Raw genomic sequence first — 22143 nt, 5'->3', positions numbered from 1 at the left:
ATAAAATGCACTGACAAAAATCCTACCCAAATCTATATTTCTAGACACATGGATTGCTTTAGAACCTACCTGAGAAAATAGTTAGCTAACAAGATGTAAATTTGTGAATACTGTAATGAAAACATCTTGAAATTTCATGAAGACAATCTCTCTGACTGCAGAGTCTATAGTAAAATAATATAACCAGAAACCAGACTCTTCAATCAATTCACAATGTTTTAAAAAAAAAGAAAAACCTAAGATCTATTTTACTTTAACAAAATAGATCTTAAAATACCAATTAAGGCACTGCATGGTATTTTTTTTTCTGAGTCCTTTTTGATTGCAATTTAGAAATAGTATAAAAGTTATTTCATAATTAAAAACTCTAAATACCATTGAGATGATGATTATAAATCATAAGCTATGGGTTATATTAAATTAGAAACTCTCCAACCTGGCCACAAAAGGAAGTTCAATTTTCTCCCCTAAACAAGAGAAATCCTCTAGTAATTCTACTATCAAGTTGTAAGTGATTTTCCCTACACCAATGCCCAGCTATCATAATTTGGAACCAAGTAGATTTTCTCTTTCTTTCTGTTCCAAATTCACTCGGCTTACTGCCAAGAGAAAATACAGACACAGGGGAGGCAAAGAGCAATTCTGTTAAGATCAATGAAGATGTTGGCCATAACAGAACCCTATTTATCCACCACATCCATACTTCTTTTTCTCTCATTAGAGATTACTAGCAATTTCTTGACAATTCTTGTACAGAATTAAGTTATAGTCAGTCTTGTAAAACATCACAGAGGAAAGGAAAAATATATACAGTTTTTTCCTACTAAATCCAGAAACTACACACACACACACAATATATATATATAACTTTCATGAATATAACCATTTCTATTCTCATAAGGGACTATACCCATTTCCAAAACAAAGTGCATACTTACAAACAAAAAATTCACATGAAGATGTTCTACTGGCATTGACCCAAAGTAAAAGGTCAGAGGCACAGTCTATTTAGTAGTATGAAATTAAAGGCTGAGGGTTCTGTTTTGTTCGAGGCTCAAGTGAGAAGTTAAAAGATTTGTTTTACCACTGAGAGAGAAAAATTATTCATGCTATGGCACTTGTTTCCCCCAAATAGTGGCTCTCGGGGTACCTAACTTTAAACCAAGAGGAAATTAACTAAAGCCTTTTGATGCAAAAGACATGAGAGTAACTGTCACTGTAAGATACTGAATTTTGCCAAGTTTTTTTTTTTTATTAAAAAAAAATAGCACTGAAGATTTGAGAGAAAAAAATGAAAGCAAGTTAAACGGCACTGCAACTCCCATTAAAGAAACAGCATCATTGTTTTAAATGCTTCATTAAATATAAAGCAAATGCATTACCCAGCAAAAGTCATCTTTCAATCGCATCTAATCACAAATGAATAAAGGCCAAGCTCCTCAACTTAACCTGCAAGGCTTTGCCAAGCATTCAAGCGCATCAAGGGCTAATGCCCAAGTGGGGACCCAGACCAATTGAGCTGCAATTGTCCAGGAGTGGGTGCTAGGTGGCAGGAGTTCTTAAGGACCCCCAGTTGCTTTTAATGTGGAGCAAGGTTTGGTCACTAAGGCCCTCGTCCCACATGCTACACCTGAAGGACGTCAAACCCTCAAGGTCTCCCCTTCCTCCCTTGGCCCACATTACACTCCCCACTCCCCACTTTGTTTGTTATTCTTCCAAGCTGAGGAGACCCTGCTTCTCCCAAATTCCTCTTCTCCCTTCAAGTCTCAGTGTGGGTATCCCTCCTGGGTGCCTTCCCCCACAAACCCACTTCATTCCTGCACAGACACCTGGGTTGGAAGCCCCTCCCTGGAAGCGTGCTCTTCACATACTCTCCCATGAGAACCTCCAACATTTCACTTACCCAACTAAGGAAATGATCACCTGTGAGCCCCTTGACGAGTATGTCATATTCCTTTTTGTACTCTCTTGAACAATGCTTGATAAGTTCTAAATATATATGTTTTTAGTAATCTATACCAAAACAACAGCAAACTGTTGAAAACCACAGTTTTCAACATTAAAACCAATGACGTGAACAGAAAGAAGTTTGAAAGTTCTCTTCCTCAGATTCCTTGCTTGTTCTTCAGTTTGAAGTTAATTTTAATAGTATGTTTTACTAGTAAAAATTTGATTTAAATAATTTCACTTTCCACCATATTATTTCTAGCTGGGTATTACTGTATATTAGGGACATATTATAAACCAAATTCTCAGCGTATGACAACATTTGAAACTTTTAAATTATAAAAGCTATGAGGCTTTTTAATTATAAAGCTATGTTGTCTTTAGATATGCTAAAGTCAATTCTTTGTTGATATTAATACGGTATTTAATTACTGGGGCTTCCCGGGTGACTCAGAGGGTTAAGAATCCGCCTGCAATGCAGGAGACTTGGGTGGTTCAATCCCTGGGTGGTGAAGATCCCCTGGAGAAGGGAATGGCAATCTACTCATCTTCTTGCCTGAAGAATTCCATGGACAGAGGAGCCTGGTGGCCTACAGTCCATGGGGTTGCAAAGAGTTAGATATGACTGAGTGACTAACACTTCTACTTGAACAAATATTACAGAACCTTCGCCCTTCTCCTTCTTTGTATTGGTATGTTAGGCCAGTGACATAACAATGCCAAAACAGTAACTTCTAACAGTTTCTGGGAAATGTCAGTTGTTAGAAATTAAGGAAGAAATGGGAAGAAAATTTAAAGTTAATACTTCAACATGTAGTTTGAACTCTAGATGAAAAACTCAGTTCAAATATAACTCTAACTAGTAATATGATACATATAATAAAATGGTATGAAATAATATAGCGTATTCCACTTCTGACTCTTCTTGACCACAAGGTCAAGGAGAAACCTTGCTTGCATAGATTAATTTCTAAAACATCTTTTATGGAACAAAATGTGCTAGAATACAAAAGCAATTCAACATACAAGGTCATATCTGAGAATAAGAAGGAAGATTTCATGTTTCAATTCTTTGCATAAGCTCGTGCAGTCCGTCTTAAAGCACTGAGAAGGAAGGTTTAGAATACTGAGAGACTATTCTGACTTGGAGTTACTTCAACCTCTAAACTCTTTAATTCTAGGATTACTACTGTGCACAGCAAAGCCACTGACTGCAAATCAGTGAAGTTCTCAAAGTATTTGTACATTTATTATCTTATTTGACCCCCACCCTTCCCCATCAGGTAAGCAGACTTGACATGACAACCCAAACTTGCAGGTCCAGAAACTGAAGCGCAGAAGGAATATGCCAAGTCTCAAGCCTTGGGTCTGCATTCCTTGGGCTTTTCTCACTATTTCATACTTCCTCTGTTGGCAAAGTAGTCTGTGACCAAATTCAGCTTCGTACAATGTTAGAAAACTATGAGATGGACCTTTCTAACCAATGTCCAATAATACATGTATGATATTTTTTAAGGGTAAATAAAGCCATCAAATAAGAACCCTGGATCAGACAGCATTTGAAATGGATAGTGCTGAACCATGCCCTTTAAAAAGAAAAAAAAAGAGTAGAAAAAGAAAAACTTGAATTTCGTTGAAGCTAAAAAGAAATCTGCAAGGTTCTAAAAATGGTGATTGCTTCACTATAAAGTGAAAGTGAAGTGGCTCAGTCGTGTCCGACTCTTCACGACCCCATGGACTGCAGCCCACCAGGCTCCTCTATCCATGGGATCCTCCAGGGAAGAGTACTGGAGTGGGGTGCCATTGCCCTCTCCAAAAATTATTATTATATATGGCCATATTTATGACAATTCTAGTCATATCATATTATAGACAACTCTAGTCTTATTTCAGTTGAAATGTATTTGTAGACTAGGTTTATATGAAAAAAATCAAAATAAGAAAACAATGAAACAAAAAATATCCATCATTTAATATGCAAAGATGCTATGCTTCATTATGAAAATCAAGGGGTGTCATGGAAAGTACTCAGACAAAATTAACTAAGGGCACCCCTGTTTTTTTAAAGTACAGAATACATTTTTAAGAAACTCATTTCATTTCTATGATTGAACATTTCACACCAAGACCAATGCCAGGCCGTATGACTTTCCAAACCATAAAATCTGACTGTCTCTCTCCATTTTAAGAATGCAATTACAAGTCAAATTCTTTACAACCAATAACAGAAATCTCCATTTTCAAAGTAGATTTTCAAGTCTAAGACAGTGATATCTTGCATTAAACAATATTTAACAGAACCAAATGGAGAAAATTTGTACACTTCCTCTGAATCTTCTGTGATCGTGTTCGTACCTACGGAAGCTTCTGTGAATTTGCGAAGGCACAAGGTGCCTCAAGAACTAATAAAAAGCACTGAGGATAAAGTCCCATTTTTTTTGATGATGTTTCCCAATCTGACCACACTTCAGCATTTCAGAGGCATTTCTAGCAAAGGTTTTTAATCCACAATTTGATGAACTTCTTAAAACAAAAGTCAGACCAATCTGACTCCACATTTGTTCTTGTTTTTTATTCTTAAAAATGAATCTCCCATTTGGGGGAATAAAGGACAGGACATTAAACAAAACAAATCAAAAAGAGACTGTCTATGTGCTTGATCCATGTCCTGGTAGATTTCCAAGGATCTGAAATCAAGACAAAGAGTCTCTGGCAAAGAAATCTCTTCTAGCCCCCTTTTAAGTTCTTGTTCAGGAAAGCTTAAACTAGGTAACATAGCAAAACTCCTCAACCACTATTACACAGTTGAAAAACCTTCACCCTAGAGACCAGATTGGGTTCCATCTTCATCATAAGCAGCTCCATGCTCCTAAAAGCTATGAGTTAAGTCAGAAGTGCCTATTCTGTTTTAAGCTTTGTTCTGAACCTCACAAATGTGGAACTGGATAAAAGACAATAAGAATGGCATAAAAAGAAGTGGAAGACTCATGAAAAAAGAAATGAGAAAGCAAAGCTGGAATCATGATGTGTCATTTCCATTTGCTCACTAACTCCAGCGTAGCAAAGCACAAAAATGACATGCTTTATTTGAATATGTTTTAACCCTCGGGCCTGAAATCTCTAGCTCAGTCAGTCGAATTCAACAGTTACATTTTGAGCTTCAAGATCCCTTAGAACATAAGCTTTAAGAGGGCACTGAAGGTGTGTGGGCATCTGTATGGAGCAACAGCCTTGAGGCCTTTGGTTGCCCTAGCAACATCACAGCATCACTGTCACCCCCTTCAAAGTTTGGCACTTACTGGGATGCTATATGGCAAGTGCTCTGATAAAAGATATTCTATTTAAAACTCAATTAACTACTCTTCTTTCCAAGGAATAGCATGTTGTTGTTGTTTTAGTCAGTAAGTCATGTCCGACTCTTTTGCAACCCTACGGACTGTAGCCTGCCAGGCTCTCCTCTGTCCATGGGATTTCCCAGGCAAGACTACTGGAATGGCTTGCCCTTTCCGTCTCCACAGGATCTTCCTGACCCAGGGATGGCATCCGTGTCTGCTGCATTGGCAGGCAGAGTCTTTACCACTGAGCCACCAGGGAAGCCCCAAAGAATATAGTATACCCTATGTGAAAAAGGAGCATGACCCAAAGGCAAAAAAACAAGCAAAAGCCTTATCTTTTAAGCTACATAGTACTTTTCCCAGGGAAATTCAAGAGGGTTTCCACAAATCTTGATAACAGTCTCTGACCACATATCTGAAGACTATCAGACTATTTTTGAGCATGGGACAGTTTATCAGCAACCAGTAAAAAGTTTACTATGTATGAGCAAACAATTTAAGATTAAAACAGAGCTGGCTTTTTGACGATGACAATTAGTTTCTTCGTGTTTCAAACACCAAATAACATTTTCCCATTAATTTTTAAACCAATGTGGCTTTAACTTAAAATAAACTGTACATCAAAAGAATGGAAAATAAACAGCCAGGAACACAATTTGACGAACTGGATTTATTTAGTTTATTTATCTAAACAGGGACCATTGGATCTCTTTAATAGGCTGACAGTTGCACTGGGCTGGTTAATAAAACATTCAACAGTGTCTTCAGCCAATATAGAAATGCAAATCCCATCAGAAATATTTTATTCATGAGGCAGTAATTTCAGTTACTACCAGTTCTTTAAAAAAAATTAAAAAATGGCACTCTGCAAATAAAGAGTGCCATCTAGTGACCAACAACGAAGCCAAATTTATTACCAGCTTACAGTTCATCTTTCAAAAATCTTACCTATTTTTATCATTCCTCTTTATTTCCTAGATAAGACCAAAGTGGCTAGGCAAAACAAATAAACAACAGAAAAGCCGATAATAATTTGTTAAGTCTTTTAAGAAGGATTATAAGCAGAGACAACTGCATTAAAACCAATAAACTTTATAATTCTTTATCTGTTTTAAAACAATTCAACACCATATCCAGAAAATACACACTTCATCTGCTTGCAAAACACAAACCACTAGAAATAACATAAAAGTCATAACATAAACTTGCTCCTCCACCATAAAATGACATTAAAACTTTGATTTCAATGATTAAAAAAATGAGTAGATAGTAAAAGAAATCTTCCAATAAAACTGTAATAGCTTCTCAGGAATCTGATGACAATTTAAAATATATGTATACATACACAAGAATGTGTAAGTGCACTCACAGGATATGTTCATACCAGGACACACTTCAACTTTGCCAGTGACTATAGTGGATATGGAAGTAATTTTTGCAGGTCATAAAGCTCTATAGGAGCTAAAGACAATGGTCTGAAGCCCAAAGCAGTCATCCTAAAAACAGTCACTTTGGAAGAATGTGTCCGAGCTGCCAAAGAGAAGAAACATCTATTAAGGCCAAGCTCAAATTCAGTACATATGACCAGTCATAAAATATTTAAAACATACGACCGTTCCATTAAAGTTTACATGATGGGGAGAAGGGTCAAGAATGTGGACTTTTACAGCATCCTGAATTAGGAGACCAAGGTGACAGGCAAGCATAGAGCAGCCCCCAGAAGGCATCACCACAGCTAAAAACAGACTTTTGGATCCATTTCCTGTGTCAGCTTTGAAATTATTGGAGACGCTGTGAACAGATTTCCAAAGTCAAAGCCTGGAATGAGAATCCTACAAAGAAGGCCAATGGCATGATGATTTTCTAACAACTTCACCTATCGAGGCTTTAGGAATTAGTGTTCTCAGAAAATAACATCAAACAAGAAAAATCATATATGTATACACAAACACAGGCTTGCTCAGAGGCTCAGCAGTAAAGAATCAGCCGGCAATGCAGAAGACATGGGTTCGATCCCTTGGTTGGGAAGATTCCCTGGAGAAGGAAATGGCAACCCACTCCAGTATTCTTGACTAGGAAATCCCATGGGTGGAGGAAACTGGCAGGCTGCATGAAGTCCATGGGGTCACAAGAGTCGGACACGACTTAGCAATTAAATAATAACAACATATAAATACAGTACTACTTTTTATCCTAAAAGAGTCATAGTCATATCCAGAGGAATAAAATATTCTTCAGCTTTTGATCATGAAATTTTGAAAATATAAAATGAGATCAGGTTTAGACCAGATATGGAGAGTCATGCTAAGTTAGCCTTATTAGCATGAATATACCTTCCATGGAAAAGTATCTTAGAAAAAGAAATCTCAGTTATATTTAATTCTAGAGTTGTAAAATTCCTGTAATAACAGATCACAACAGTATATTTTTCATATAATTGTGGCTTAAATGAGTGATATACATAAAGTACTTACCTCTGGTCTGCCTATGAGTTTCAGTTCTTTACCTTCAAACACAGAGACGATTACGGCAAGAAAAATGATCTGACAAGTCACAGTAAAATGAATTTCCAAGGAATATTTTATAGAGCTATAATATTTTTGTTACCCTTTTACACAGTAATCTGCCTTCTGAGAAATAAGCTTGATGAAATAATCCTGTTCTGTTCACTGCAGCACAATAAACTATGGAGGGAATGAATGAAAAATGTAAGGACTGAACAAAAGATGAACTAATATCACTGATTGAAATATTATGCGTGTGTGAGTTTAAGTCACTCAGTCATGTCTGACTCTGCGACTCTGTGGACTGTGGCCCACCAGTGCCCTCTGTCTAGGGGATTCCACAGATAAGAATCCTGGAGTGGGCTGCCATGCCCTTCTCCAGGGGATCTTCCCGACCCAGAAATTGAACCTGGGTCTCCTGCATTGCAGGCAGATTCTTTACTGTCTGAGCCACGAGGGAAACTCTGAAATACTATGTACCCATTAAAACGATTAAGAATTTATAGAAACAGAAATTATCACTGTCAGCATCTTGTGTTTTTAAAAAATATGAGAAAATATGAATTAAATATTAGGATCATCATTATATAAAATAAAGCAATGAATTATCAATGGAGAGGGGAAGATAAGAAGGAAACAAATAAAAATGCAAAATATGAATCTTTTGAGGTAATAGGGCCAAGATTTTTTTTGCTTCTTTCTACTCTCAATTATTTCCAGAATACTCCATAATAAACAGATATTATTTTATAAGAATCTAATAAAAAATATAATTTTAAAATGGAAATCCTATTTATTAAGTACACATAGTGGAGGAAATTTTCTTGAGATCACTCTGTCCAGTTTGGCTTTGTTATGTCTATCCAGAATGCACTTATATTCCCGCAAGAAGGATAGTTGATATCAAAATTACAACATATTACCACTGATATGATCTGAATTTCTAAAACATTGTTTCATGGCTTTCTACAGCTTCCACAGAAAAGACCCAAAATATCTCAGGAAGTCATAAGAACAGAAACAGAAGCATCAAGTTTTTGACCTTTCAACTAAAGTCAATTTTTAAAAAGTTCATCTCTGTCGTTTATACTTCTTTAGTCTATCTTAGACTTTAAAAAAAAAAAAATATGGCTACTGGCTTCACTCATAAACTCAGATACTCAAGTTGTCCAGTCACCTGTTAAAAGAGTGAGTACAGGTAGTAGCAGTAAAAGCTTCAAGCTGTTCCACAACATCCTTTGAACCCTGACCTAAGGGACCAACTCCGATAGTCTGCAGGTAGCTGGGTTTCCAGGACCATTCAGCCTCACTGCTGAGACTGTCAATAGAAGTGCCATTCTCTGATGTAGACAGCACTGCGCCTGGAGCTGGGCTAACAATCACATCACATAGCCTGCCAAACAGGAAAAGGACAGCACTCGGGCACCACTGACCTGGGATAGAAGTGAAGTTGATGCTGGGGCTGAAAGGCTCTACTTCTAACATTCTTTTACAATCTAATCCTCCACCCCAAATCCTGTTGTCTCTGTGTAACGTCTTAAAGAAAGTTCAGCTTTGTTACAAGAAAAAAGAAATATGCAACTGTACATAGCCACCACAAGATGGCGCCAGCATCACAGTACATCATCAGATGCGAAAAGGCATTCATCATCACTGGGCACTCCAGGTTCTTATCCTGGTACATCTCTTACTTGCTCCTTTCTCTTTCTATTTACTGAGACTTGGTCAAATATTTTATACAATATTAGTTTTTTTATTGTTGTTTGTACAAGCTTAGGGATTTTGTTGTTGTTGTTGTTCACTTGATTTTATTTTCTGAAGAAGCAAACAATAATCTTAAACTTGGAAAAAATCCTCAACTCTATTATTTTTCCTCCTTTGAGCTGGTTCATTTTCCTGGATATGACCGTGCCCTAGCTAAACTCACACCAATAATGAAGGGAGAAATTACAAGATGGCTTAAGTACATGAATTCTAATTTTTTAAGTCATTTTCAAATATATTCGGAGAAGGCGATGGCACCCCATTCCAGTACCTTGCCTGGGAAATCCCATGGTCAGAGGAGCCTGGTAGGCTGCAGTCCATGGGGTCTCGAAGAATTGGACACGGCTGAGCGACTTCACTTTCACTTTTCACTTTCATGCATTGGAGAAGGAAATGGCAACCCACTCCAGTGTTCTTGCCTGGAGAATCCCAGGGACAGGGGAGCCTGGTGGGCTGCCGTCTACAGGGTCGCACAGAGTCAGACACGACTATACATAGCGACTTCGCAACAGCAGCAAATATATACGTGTGTGTGCTCAGTCACTAAGTTGTATTAGACTCTTTGTGACCCCGTGGACTGTTGCCCACCAGACTCCTTGTCCACGGGATTCCCCAGACAAGAATACTGGAGTGAGTTGCCATTTCCTACTCCAAGGGAGCTTCCCGACTCAGGGATCAAACCTGCGCCTCCGGCAGCTCCTGTGTCCGCGGGCGGGTTCTTTACCACTGAGCCACCGGAGAAGCCCCACAGCCTGGCGGATGGAGCCCAAATGGAGCATACCATGTCTCTGAGCTTAGGAGGTACCCGCTGGAGGTGGGGACTGCTGAGATGGGTGAAATTTAGCAGAGGGGTGGAGAGAAGGCGCTCCAGAGATCTATAAAGGTGTCCTGTTAAGTCTTTGGCTGAAAATGAACTTGCATAAGTAGAGGCAAGAGGACTTAAGGAGGACATGTATCAGGGAAACATGGGTAGAATGGACATTCTGGAGGTCACGCAAAGCAGGAGACAGAATTCTGAACAACAGAGGGTGGAACATGCACTGAACACTCCAGTCGTTCAAATGGAATCTAAGAAAGGCATACCCCCAAAGTCAGGCTACTCTAGACACGTCCTAACAAAGTTAACGATAAGCCTTGAAAGGGTATATCAGCAAATCATCTGCTTGCCCAAATAAAGGACAACATCCTCTACAACACGCACTGTCAACAGGGGTGATATTATGCCCAGAGGCTAAAACTGGTACTTGGGAAGATATTGTTTAGTCCGTAAGTCTCGTCTGACTCTTTTGTGACCCCATGGACTGTAGCCCCTCCAGGGTCCTCTGTCCATGGAATTTTTCAGGCAAGAATACTGGAGTGGGTTGCCATTTCCTTCTCCAGGGGATCTTCCTGACCCTGAAATCAAACCCACATCTCCAGTATTGGCAAGCAGATTCTTTACCACTGAACTACTAAGGAAGCCCACTTGGAAGATGAAGAATTTTAAATATTACAAAGATTTATGGCCTTACAAAGGACCACATTACATGAACAGATATTCAGAGACACAGTATATTCATGGTATTAAAATTTCCTTGGGGAGAGAGGAGCAATTAGGAAAAAGTCTTAAAAAGTTCCTTAGTGGGGTGAGAACAACAACAACAAAAAGATTGAAAGGCACTACTCCACAGGAAGACAACAAATTGCAGGCTTTTTAACAAAGATCCACAATATCAAGTACATACTAATAAAATTACTAGACATGCAAAGAAACAATGAAACAGAACAGAAAGCCTAGAAGTTGACCTGAATTTGATTCAGCATGGAATAAGAACTCTGTAGAATTTTGTGGACCAGTGTAACATATTCAGATCAAGGTGTTGGAAAGATCATTCCAGAGTGGAGAGAAGGATGGTTTAGGTTGGGAGAAGAATAGAAGAAGAAAAGGCTACTACAAGATCCAGACTGAGAAACATGAAGGCTTCCAGTGGTGGTGATGAAAGCAGGAAATATTTAAGTGGGAGGATTGTTAACTCTCAGTGACCAACTGGATGTGCAAGAAGATAAAGAGGGAAAAATTAAAGCTCATGCTGAAATGACTAGCATTGTCAAACTTAAGGTTTAAAGGACCCTGGATTAGAAGTGCCCAGTAAATAGTAAGGAATATGAATTTAGAGCTGGAGGGCGGTCTCAGTGAGAAATGCAAGAGAATATAGCTGTGGTCATTGAAGTCACAGGATTGATAACATAGGAGTGAGACAGTGGGGTACGTGGAAAAGAAGCCTGAAGAGTCCAGGCAGCTGAAGAATGGGCAGAGGAGGAAGAAGGGCCAGAAAAAAGAAAATAAGCAGGCAATGGGGTGGAAGAAAAAAGTGTTGAGTTGTCCTCTGCCTTTCCCCACTGGCAGAGATGTTCCCCCAAGGTCTTGATATTACAAGGGCCATGACAGAACGCCTTCATTTGCAATAAACATTGCAAATAAAAGAGGACGGACCATCTCTACTACTTTTTCTTGGGGTTCAATATTTCTAGACATATCAGTATAACAAAGTAATCCAACGTCTTTAAGAAGATATTTTTCATTCCATTAAAAAATAAAAGAATTAAATGTAAGAAGAAAATAAGAGTCAAAAGGGAATTATGTAAATATTTTCTACATTCTGTTAAATACCTCATGTGACAAAATATGGTAAAGTGGACAAAACTGTAACACAGGAGGCAAAGGGCCTCTTACTTCTCAAAGCCCTAGAATCACTTCCAATCGAGCCAGAGGAAAAGCCAAGGTCTTTACTACTCCTACGATGCCCTTACAGATCATTCCCGTCTCCCTCTATGACCACATGCACCTCTCTCTCTCCCCGACTCAAGCAGAGAACACCCAAGCAAAAACAGTCACAACAGCCCTGCCAGTCACTATCAACTCACCTTTTTATTGAATTTAATACTATCTAAAACTAAGATATATGCATTTACTTGCTTCTCATCATCCCCACTATAATATAAATTCCATAAGAGCAAGAACTTGATCTCTTAATCATGGCTTTTTTCCCCAGCACCCAGGACACTGCCTGATTACTACAGAGCTCCAGAAAGATCTCTTGAGCCCTTCCCTGGTGGTCCAGTGGGTTAAGAACCTGCCTGCCAATGCAGGCAATGTGGGTTCGATCCCTGGTCTAAGAAGATTCCACCGCATGCAGTGGGGCAACTAAACCCGTGTGCCACAATTACCGAGCTTGTGCTCTAGAGCCTGCAAACCACAACCACGGAGCCTGCACATCTAGAGGCTGTGCTCTGCAACAAGAGATGCCACTGCGGTGAGCTGCCCATGCGCCACAGCTAGAGAGGGGCCCTCGCGCGCCGCAACTAGAAAGCCCGTGCGCACCCACAAGACCCAGCACCGCCGAGAATAAAGGGAAGGAAAAGAGACTTGCGGAAGGAAATCCATCGTCAAGTCGAACCTCTTTGTTCTATCGTGTGTAAACTGGGGATAGTAATCCACAGCTGTTCTGTCTGCTCTTTATGCAATGAAATGAATAATGCGTGGGGAAGCACTTTATAAACCGAATCACATACAAGGCGGTGATGGTGGTGGTGAAGGATGTCTCCTGTCGCAGTAGAAGGGAACTGTGTGGCAAGTATACGAATAAACACAAGAATCTTAATGATCGCCCAGAGAATAAGTGTTTAGTTCATAGTTGCTCATTCCATTTTCCTTTATAACAGAAAATACACCTGAGAAACATTTACCTATGTGATATCCAAATACCTGAAGGACTCTACTCAAGATAACAGTCGTTAGGAAAGAAATTCTTAACCCTGAGTTAGCTGACTTAGAAGCCATAAAAGCAACTTAACTTCTGAGAAAAAAAATTAAGAAGAAAAGATTAAAACTAAATTTAGTGTTGCAGTGCAGTGAAGTTGCTCAGTCGTGCTCGACTCTTTGCAACCCCATGGGCTGTAGCCCCCCAGGCTCCTCCATTCATGGGGTTTTCCAGGCAAGAGTACTGGAGTGGGCTTCCATTTCCTTCTCTAAATTTACTGTTATGGGTTGAATCATGTCCCCCCGTTTCATGTGTTGAGGTCTAACCCTTAACACTTCAGAATGTGACTGTACGTGGAGATGGGGGTCTTTAAAGAGTTAAATGAAATAAAATGAGGCCATTGGGGCGAGCCTTAACCTAATACAACTGGTTTCTGTATGAGAAGAAGAAATTAGAACATAAACACATACGGACTGTGGAGACACATGGAGAAGAGGCCATCCACAAGCTACAGAGAGAGGCCTCATAAGAAACAAACCCTTACAACACCTTGATTTTGGACTTCTAGACTCCAGAACTTCAAGAAGATACATTTTCGTTGTTTAAGGCACCCAGTTTGGGGTACACTGTATGGCAATGCTAGCAGACTAATATGCTTAGTTGTTTTACAAACCAAGAGAAGAAAATCTTTGGAAAAGCACTTCATAAAGACGAGGTAAACAAACAAAAATAATCCTTACACACATTTATTTTACTTTAATCACTTATATTAAAACATTAACTTTAATTAGAACTAAGTACAATTTTAAGTTATCAGATTCTTAAATCAATCCAATTTTCTCATTATCTCTCACATTCTTGCTAAGGGAACCTATCTTTTACAAGCAGGAAAAGTTTTATCTAGTACAAAGTACAGAAGCGAGGCAGTTACATTTCTTTCCTGAATTTAGGCCTATTGTGGATTCTGATTTTTCTTTTTAATTAATAGGCATGCAACTTAAAAAGTAATTGCATCAGAGTCATTGACATACCCCGACTCAGCTTCTCAGGCAACTACCCATGATAATGTAAAACGAATATGCAAAACTGCAAGTCACCCTACTTCCAGACTCCAGGTAAAATTCTTATGAGACTCAGTACCACTGGTCTTGCAGTGGGAGGGTAGGTACACTATGGTCTAGGAGATGTGGCTTCCAAAAGTGAAACAGCTATGGAGGAAACAGAGGCAGAAGGGTCCTTATAAATTCTCAGCTTTCTTTACAAATCTGGACCCCAGGGTCGGAAATATAGTCAGTTTACATGCCCACACCTGATTCCTGTCGCTCACAGTACGGTAAGCTCAGATCTTTCTTCATTTACACTTTTTTAATTTTAATTTTTAATTGTGGTAAAATACATATAATATAAAATTTACCATCGTCACCAATGTTAAGTGTATAGTTCAAGGCGGTGAAATATATTCACAAGGCTGAGCAACCAATTTCTACAGCTTTTCATGCCACAAAACTGAAATTCTACAGCCATGAAACAGTAGCTGCCCGGTTCCCCTCCCCTCAGCGCTTGGTAACCAGCAATCTACTTCCTACTTTAAGTGACTCATCTAAGAGGAAACGTGGCTCCATGTGGCTCTAAGTGGCTCATCTATTTGTCCTTTGTGACTGGCTTATTTTGCTTAGCATGATGTTCTCAGTGTTCATCTTTGCCGTATGTCAGAATGTCCTGCCTGTTTAAGGCTGCCTTAATAGTCCACTGTATGCACACACCATGCTGTGTCCATCCACTCACCTGTGAACGCTCACTACAGGGCTTCCCTGGTGGCTGAGGGTAAAGTGTCTGTCTCCAATGTGGGACACTGGGGTTCGATCCCTGGGTCGGGAAGATCCCCTGGAGAAGGAAATGTCAACCCACTCCAGTATTCTTGCCTGGAGAATCCCATGGACAGAGGAGCCTGGTAGGCTACAGTCCATGGGGTCACAAAGAGTCGGATATCGGACATGACTGAGCGACTTCATTTCTTTCTTTCTATCTAGGTTGCTTCCATCTTTGGGTATTGCCACAATAACACCTATCTCTTCAAGATCCTGTTTTCAATTTTCTGGAGTATGTACCCAGAAGTGGAATTGCTCATCTGTATCTTTCTGCTCCTGTTACCTTCTAATTACTAACAATTTTAATGTCAGTATCTTTAAATTTATATTCTTAAATTTGCTAATGGTGGGTGGAGTTGAAAGTCAGATATATAGGAAGAGAAAGCTAAATATTCTCATAAGATAATACAAAGGACCCCTTATATAAATTATTAATTGAGCTCCTGGAGGGGAGAAGTGTAATATATCCTTTTAAAACTCTGGTAATAAAGGCTATGAAGCCTATCTCAGAAAAACATACATATAGAAACACACATCCAAATATACTGATATAATTGCAGGATATTCACAAGTCCCTGAAGTTCATCCATGAACAATGCAGCTTAAAACCTGCAAACTCTGAAAGGCCCCAAATTAGATTTCAAAATTCTGATAAATGCTAAATATCAATAAATACCATCCAAACTCAAAAACCATATGACTTGACTCTATTTTGTGAGTCAGGAATGCAACATACCTTCAAGTCCATCATCAGCCAGCCCTACAAGCAAAACAATGGAAGCTGTGGCATGTCTTGGGCACAAGCTCCTAAAGACAACACACTTAATGCTGACGAAGGTGTGTGGGGGAAGCAATAAAAAAAAAGATGTGACAATCACTGTAAAGACTGGCAAGTATAATAGAGGATCGAATTTGACTCACGAAATCTGTCTCGAGTTTTCCCATTTCTTGCTTGTAGCTTCTCATCCTGTTGCTGTACATTCCTCGACTTTGGGGAGGTATCTCTCGGACTTCCAAATCCATCTGTTCCAGCTGGAAGGGTGAGAGAAAACCATGGTTTAAACCATCTGTTTACTCTTCACATGACTTGATGTTGAGAGCTGAAAGGATTTAATTCCAAGTCCTCATTTTACAACCTGAGGAATCAAGCCCAGGGAGCAAAGTGCCTGTGGTCAAGTGAACACTGGGACCACTTTTGTGCTCCGTTTTTGTTAAGGTCAATAAACAGTTACTGAGGGCTTGCCAAGTAACACACGGAGTGCCGAAGTGTTTACTCTGTCAAGAATTTTTAAAACCATGTGCGTTAAGCCAAACATCCTCCGTGATAATGATTTTACTGTCTGTGGAGCATTCTATCATCCAACCCAAACTGGTCTGGTCTTCTGACTTCAAACCACTAGGACTATGAGAAGATACACCAAACCATGATTTCTACAGTTACTCTATGAAATATCAGCCCAGTCTCAGTTATTTGGTGAAAATTCTCCTGGAAAGTCTTTTCTGATTAGGATACAACCAATATGTGATTGTGACCTCCTACCTCATACTTTATAACCAGGCGGATATGGAGCTAAATGGATATAGTAACATATTAAATTACACAAAGCTCAGTGAAATCACAGCAGGGCACTTTATAACAACCTGGATACAACACATGAGTATTTCATGGGAGGCGATACTGAAATAGTATGATGATTAAGAAAACAGGCTTTCAAATCAGACACCTGCATTCACATCAGAGGCTCCACTGCTCACTAGTCATGCAAGCTTGGACAGGCTTCTTAACTTCTCTGGGTCTCACATGTCTCATTTCTAAAAAACAGTATGTCTTTTGTAAGACAACTATAAAGATTAAACAGGGTAATTCCTATAATGTGCTTAGAACAGTATCTTTTACTTGGTAACTACTCAACTAATGTGAATAATAGGAGTGGTGATTACTGATGATGAAATAGAAAGACAGCAAGCATGATGTAAGGTATCAAAGATAGCTTATTTACACTTGGCATTAAAAAATAAAAACCAACAACTACAAATTGCCTCAGGTGATGTCTAATAAACTCACATCCAAAATGTTGTCAGATATTTTGCCTCTTAAAGTAAATAGCCCTAATAAATATTTCCATAAACACTACACATTTGGCACTAATACAACTCTTACTTGTCTGGTGTTAAGAGTCTGAGTAAAAATAGTAGAACTCAGATAAAATTTAAAAAAATGTTTCAATTCACAATCTTTAATTTTTATAAAGAAAAAAAGTTTTCATTAGCCTTGATTTAAGCAGTAACCATTTAAATTATTGCCATGGCTCAGCATAACTATGAAGCACCAATAAATCAGTTACTCAGCAATGCAATTATTTAGAGCACTTCTCTGAAATCATCATTAAGAACTGAGTTTTAGAAAGGTCGAGCAGGATCATCCAGACAAATAACTGCAAAAGCACATGTAAGAGAAAATCTGAGTGTTAACTACAGTTTTGTTTCAGGCATTTTATAAGGACATACTAATTAAAAGTTGGTAAGACAAAGAAAAAGGAAACACACGACAAACACTTGAAACCAGAAACAAGAGTAATACTACTAGTTTTATATTATCACAACATTCACATGGCCAATGTCAAGCGGAATACATGGTGATTATGAGACATGCAGTGTCCAAGAGATTAATACCAATTGTTCAACAGAAATACAACTAATCCTAACAAATAAAATCATAATGAAATTCTTTACTTAGAGTCCTCATCAAAAACACAGTATATAATGATGTGTGTCCTTAATAAGGATGCCATCAGAATTAAGTCAGCTGCATAGACATTTTAAACAAACAGAAACACATATCTAAGACAAAACTCTTTATATTAGTAACAACTGGAGATGACCATAAGCTCCACACCTCCATACCTCCATATTTTAGGGGTATAACCATGTTTTACAGTTCTTGGTACAGTGAAACTTTGGTTATTAGGAAAGAAGCTTTCTAACATCATCATGTAAATCAATGTCTCCAAAAGAGGGCAAACCAATGAACCGAAACACAGATTTTGATGGCAAAGACAAACAAAAACCCTGCTACTGAGAACTTAACAACAAGCTAAGAAGTTAACCCACGATCCAAAGAACTGACCAGTTGTACTTCCCTGGTGGCTCAGCGGTAAAGAATCTGCTTGCAATGCAGGAGACCTAGGTTCAATCCCTGGGAAGATTGGGAAGATCCCCTGGAGAAGGACATGACACCCCACTCCAGTATTCTTGCCTGGAGAATCCCATGGGCAGGGGAGACTGGTGGGCTACAGTCCAAGGGATTGCAAGCAGTCAGACACAACTGAGTGTCTAAGCATGCACTATGTATGGTAAGCATACCAACCAGAAGGAAGAAGCGTCTCAGTTGGCAGCTATGGCATATAAAAGTTCAGTCTTCATACATGAAGGCCAGGAAGCAGGAGGAAAACAGTTGATTGTAAAAAAGAAAGGAAAGAGAAAAGAATTTGGAAAAACACAAACAAAAAACAACTTTCAAAACAGAAGCAAACATGAGAGGCTGAGGATTAGAATAAAGCTGCTCCTGCAGAGACAGTGAGATTAGAAGTAACTCTTACAGAGTGTGGGCTTCCCAGATAGCTCAGTTGGTCAAGAATCCAACTGCAATGCAGGAGACCCCAGTTCGATTCCTGGGTCAGGAAGATCCAGTATTCTTCAGCTTCCCTAATGGCTCAGCTGGTAAAGAATCCACCTGCAATGCAGGAGACCTGGGTTTGATCCCTGGGTTGGGATGATCCCCTGGAGAAGGTCAAGGCTACCCACTCCAGTATCCTGGCTTGGACAATTCCAGGGAATGTATAGTCTGTGGGGCCGCAAAGAGTCAGACACTACTGAGTGACTTTCACTTTCACTGTTACAGGGTATGGAATGCACAGGCGTTCTGACAGCTAGAAAAGAACTGGAGATGGGCAAGACGGAGCAGCAGCTCTGCAGCTTGCTGCCTGAGCACTCACAGACATGGAAGGAAGTGTCTGCGGTGTGATGGGGAGCTATAATCACCTACTCCTCAGAACCCCCCCACCGTCTTGAGCAGCAGGCCTGCTGTGCATGGCCCTGCTACTCAGGCAAATTAGCTTGGAGTGCCACCCCTTCGAGTCCTTTGGAGACAGTCATCGTGCCTCAAGGCAACTTAAGAGTCTAAGAAAGTTCTATGGAAAAATATCGCCGTTGTCAATGTTTAGTTGCTCAGTCATGTCCAACTCTTTTGCAACCCCATGGACTGCAGCCTGCCAGGCTCCTCTGTCCATGAGATTCTCCAGGCAAGAATACTGGAGTGGGTTGCCATTTCCTTCTCCAGAGGATCTTCCCAACCAAGGGACTGAACCGGCATCTCATATACTGCATTGTATTACAGGCGGATTCTTTACTGTTGAGCCACCAGAGAAGCTTGGAAAAATATTGGGTTGGCCTAAAACATTCATTCAGGTTTTTCTATAACATCTTATGAAAATACGTGAATGAATTTTCTGGCCAAAGCAATAATAACCAAAAAAAACCCATAATTGGAGAATTCTGTTTAAGCTACAGTTTTCAAACTTGTTTGAACAGGCAACACCAGTTAACAGAAACACACTTTGGGAAACTGTAGTAACTATATCAGTACTGAAGGAACACCAAGTGGTACCCTCCAGTATGGAGAAAAGCAACACCCTCATTTAGGACCACAATGCAGGAACAAGAAGAATCATACTTGCAATACCAGTCTTTGAAACCCCAAATTAGGACACAATATATTTCAATACTTTTTGTTCCTTGATTTGAGAATTTATTAGTATCAAAAAGTAGTGGGTAAGTTAAAGCTCCGGGTTTAGCATACCTAAGCCCAAATCCTTACAGAAGCACTAACTGGGTGTGGGACCACAGACAAGTTAATTAATCTTTCTAAGCCTCAGTTTTCCCATCTACAAAATGGGAGTAATGATGTTCCTCTGTGTATCTCTCACACTTCTACATGTCTTGCTGCAACACCAAGAATGCAAGGCCCTGATCACTCTTTTCCCAGGCAGGGAGCAATCTGGGGTTCGGAATCAATGTGTGCCTTGGGGCAAAGACCAGGCTTGCTTACAGCTGCTATAAAGCAGTATCCTTCCCAGGCCTCGCGTTTCTCTCCTATAACATAATCCACTGATGCGAAGGCATTTTTCTAGGCAAACATGCATCAGCCCCTTGGCAATTGGGGCTCAGGGAACTGACACAAGCCTGCTGAAATTTTGGCAGCAGCTTTTGCTGTGAGTAATAACAGCCTTTTGTCTCTGACGTAGGAATCTAATGTCTTCTATCCGCATCCTCGAGATTGTGGCAAGCTCACTTGTGAGTGGACAAGTAGGGAAAAGCTCAATCCTTAACAGTTTTTGACAAACAGTTCCTGTCTCATAGAGATTTTGTGAAAATTAAATAATATAAAACAAATAACATGCTTAACCCATGTCTGATACCTAATACACCTTTAACCAGGGTTAGCTATTTATAGCTATTATGAAAGGTATTGTGAAGTGATAAAAATTCAAAGTGGGCATTTAATGAATCACCTTTATTAAGAGGAGTAAAATTCCAAGAAGCTATTAAATTCTCTCCAATGTAGACACTGATGAATTCTTAATCATGAGCACTTAATCAGGTATGCTTCACATTTCTACAATGAATAAATGAGGCTTAGAGGAAGGCATCAGATTAAATGGCTCTGGTAGTGTTTTAAATATGTTACTAAGTCTGTACATACCAGTTCTTTCGCTTCTTCGAGCTGTTTCTCCACATTTGCAACCATCTGCTTCTTCTCATCTGAAACAAACAATAACATCAAGGAATTGCTAAGGTTACAGATAAACTTAATATTTAAAAACTTCTATTTTTATATATCTTTTTTTCCTTTCTGATTAACCAAAGTAAAGAACTAGCATATCAGGCAAATGGCCATATCTTTCTTTGGTGGGTTAGGAAACACTGTAAGACACTGATTTTAGGCAATCTGGAAATACATAATCCTGTAGAGTACTGAAGAGATGCTGTAACATTTTTAAGAAAAAACAAAAATTATTTTGCTCTTTAGAAGAGACTGTGTCAACAACAGATTTAGAGGTGGCATGAGGAATCTGCAAACTCATTAATAAATTGGGAATAATGTACTCATGAGTACAACTTAAAAATTACATATTAAAAAAAAAGGTCATATATAACAAAACAAAAACCCACAAACTAAAAAACCAAAAGTAACATATAATAATTCCTAAAACTGAGCAAGATCTTACCATCCTTTAAAAAATTGTGCTCTCCTTAAGAGCTGAATGTAACGGAAGAAAGATTTGAAGTCAGAACTACTGATTCTAAACCCCAAACCATTATCTACTCATGGTTATGGGATCTTGGGTAAGAAAGGGTTTTTAGCTGAGACTTGGTATATACTCTCTAAACTGGAAACTAAATACATCTACTTGGACTCTTTTTAGCTCAAATAAGTTGATGCAAGAGGAACTACTTCTAATTTGAGAAATGCTAAATACCTATATGTGATTTCTTCAAACTGTACCACAATCAAGCTATAACCCAACCACAACTCTCCATTCTAGGAGAGACATGTTCTAGCAGACACTTTTGGAAAAGTTATCCTTACCCTCATTCCAAGTCTATCAGCCTGTTTATTTCTCCCTGGAAATCACCAGCTCTTTGAAGTTTTACCTAACCCAACAGAAGAATTAACTCCTTGCTCTTATAGAAAGTTCCTAGATCTCTTACCTAATCCTCATGATTTCTCTCTCACACTCACAGGGCTGATTTATCTTCTACCTTGGAGGCTCTGGGAAGACAGGAACCATGTCCTAGTTCTACAGTCTAGCCCTGAGCCTGATGTATAATCAGTTCTCAAATCATGGTAGTAAAATGAATAAATAGTGCAGTGAGTACAAGAATTTATGAAAGAAGCTATGCTACCAACCACAATGGTTTCACT

At 39.1% G+C, this 22143-nt stretch overlaps 1 protein-coding gene across 6 annotated transcripts in view; it reads right to left on the bottom strand.

The window, feature by feature from the left end:
• VTI1A (vesicle transport through interaction with t-SNAREs 1A) overlaps positions 1-22143 on the bottom strand; it is a 382025-nt gene that overhangs the window by 349763 nt on the left and 10119 nt on the right. For all 6 annotated transcript variants that reach the window (XM_040254974.1, XM_040254975.1, XM_040254972.1 and 3 more), the window contains exons 2-3: positions 20920-20978; positions 16080-16190 (exon numbers count right to left, since the gene is read on the bottom strand). In XM_040254974.1, coding sequence (XP_040110908.1) covers positions 16080-16190; positions 20920-20978 — 170 coding nt within the window. The remainder of the gene's footprint in view (positions 1-16079; positions 16191-20919; positions 20979-22143) is intronic.

Source organism: Oryx dammah, unplaced genomic scaffold (genome assembly GCF_014754425.2).
Source record: "Oryx dammah isolate SB20612 unplaced genomic scaffold, SCBI_Odam_1.1 HiC_scaffold_14, whole genome shotgun sequence".
Taxonomy (NCBI): domain Eukaryota; kingdom Metazoa; phylum Chordata; class Mammalia; order Artiodactyla; family Bovidae; genus Oryx; species Oryx dammah.
This window is presented reverse-complemented; position numbering and strand designations above follow the sequence as displayed.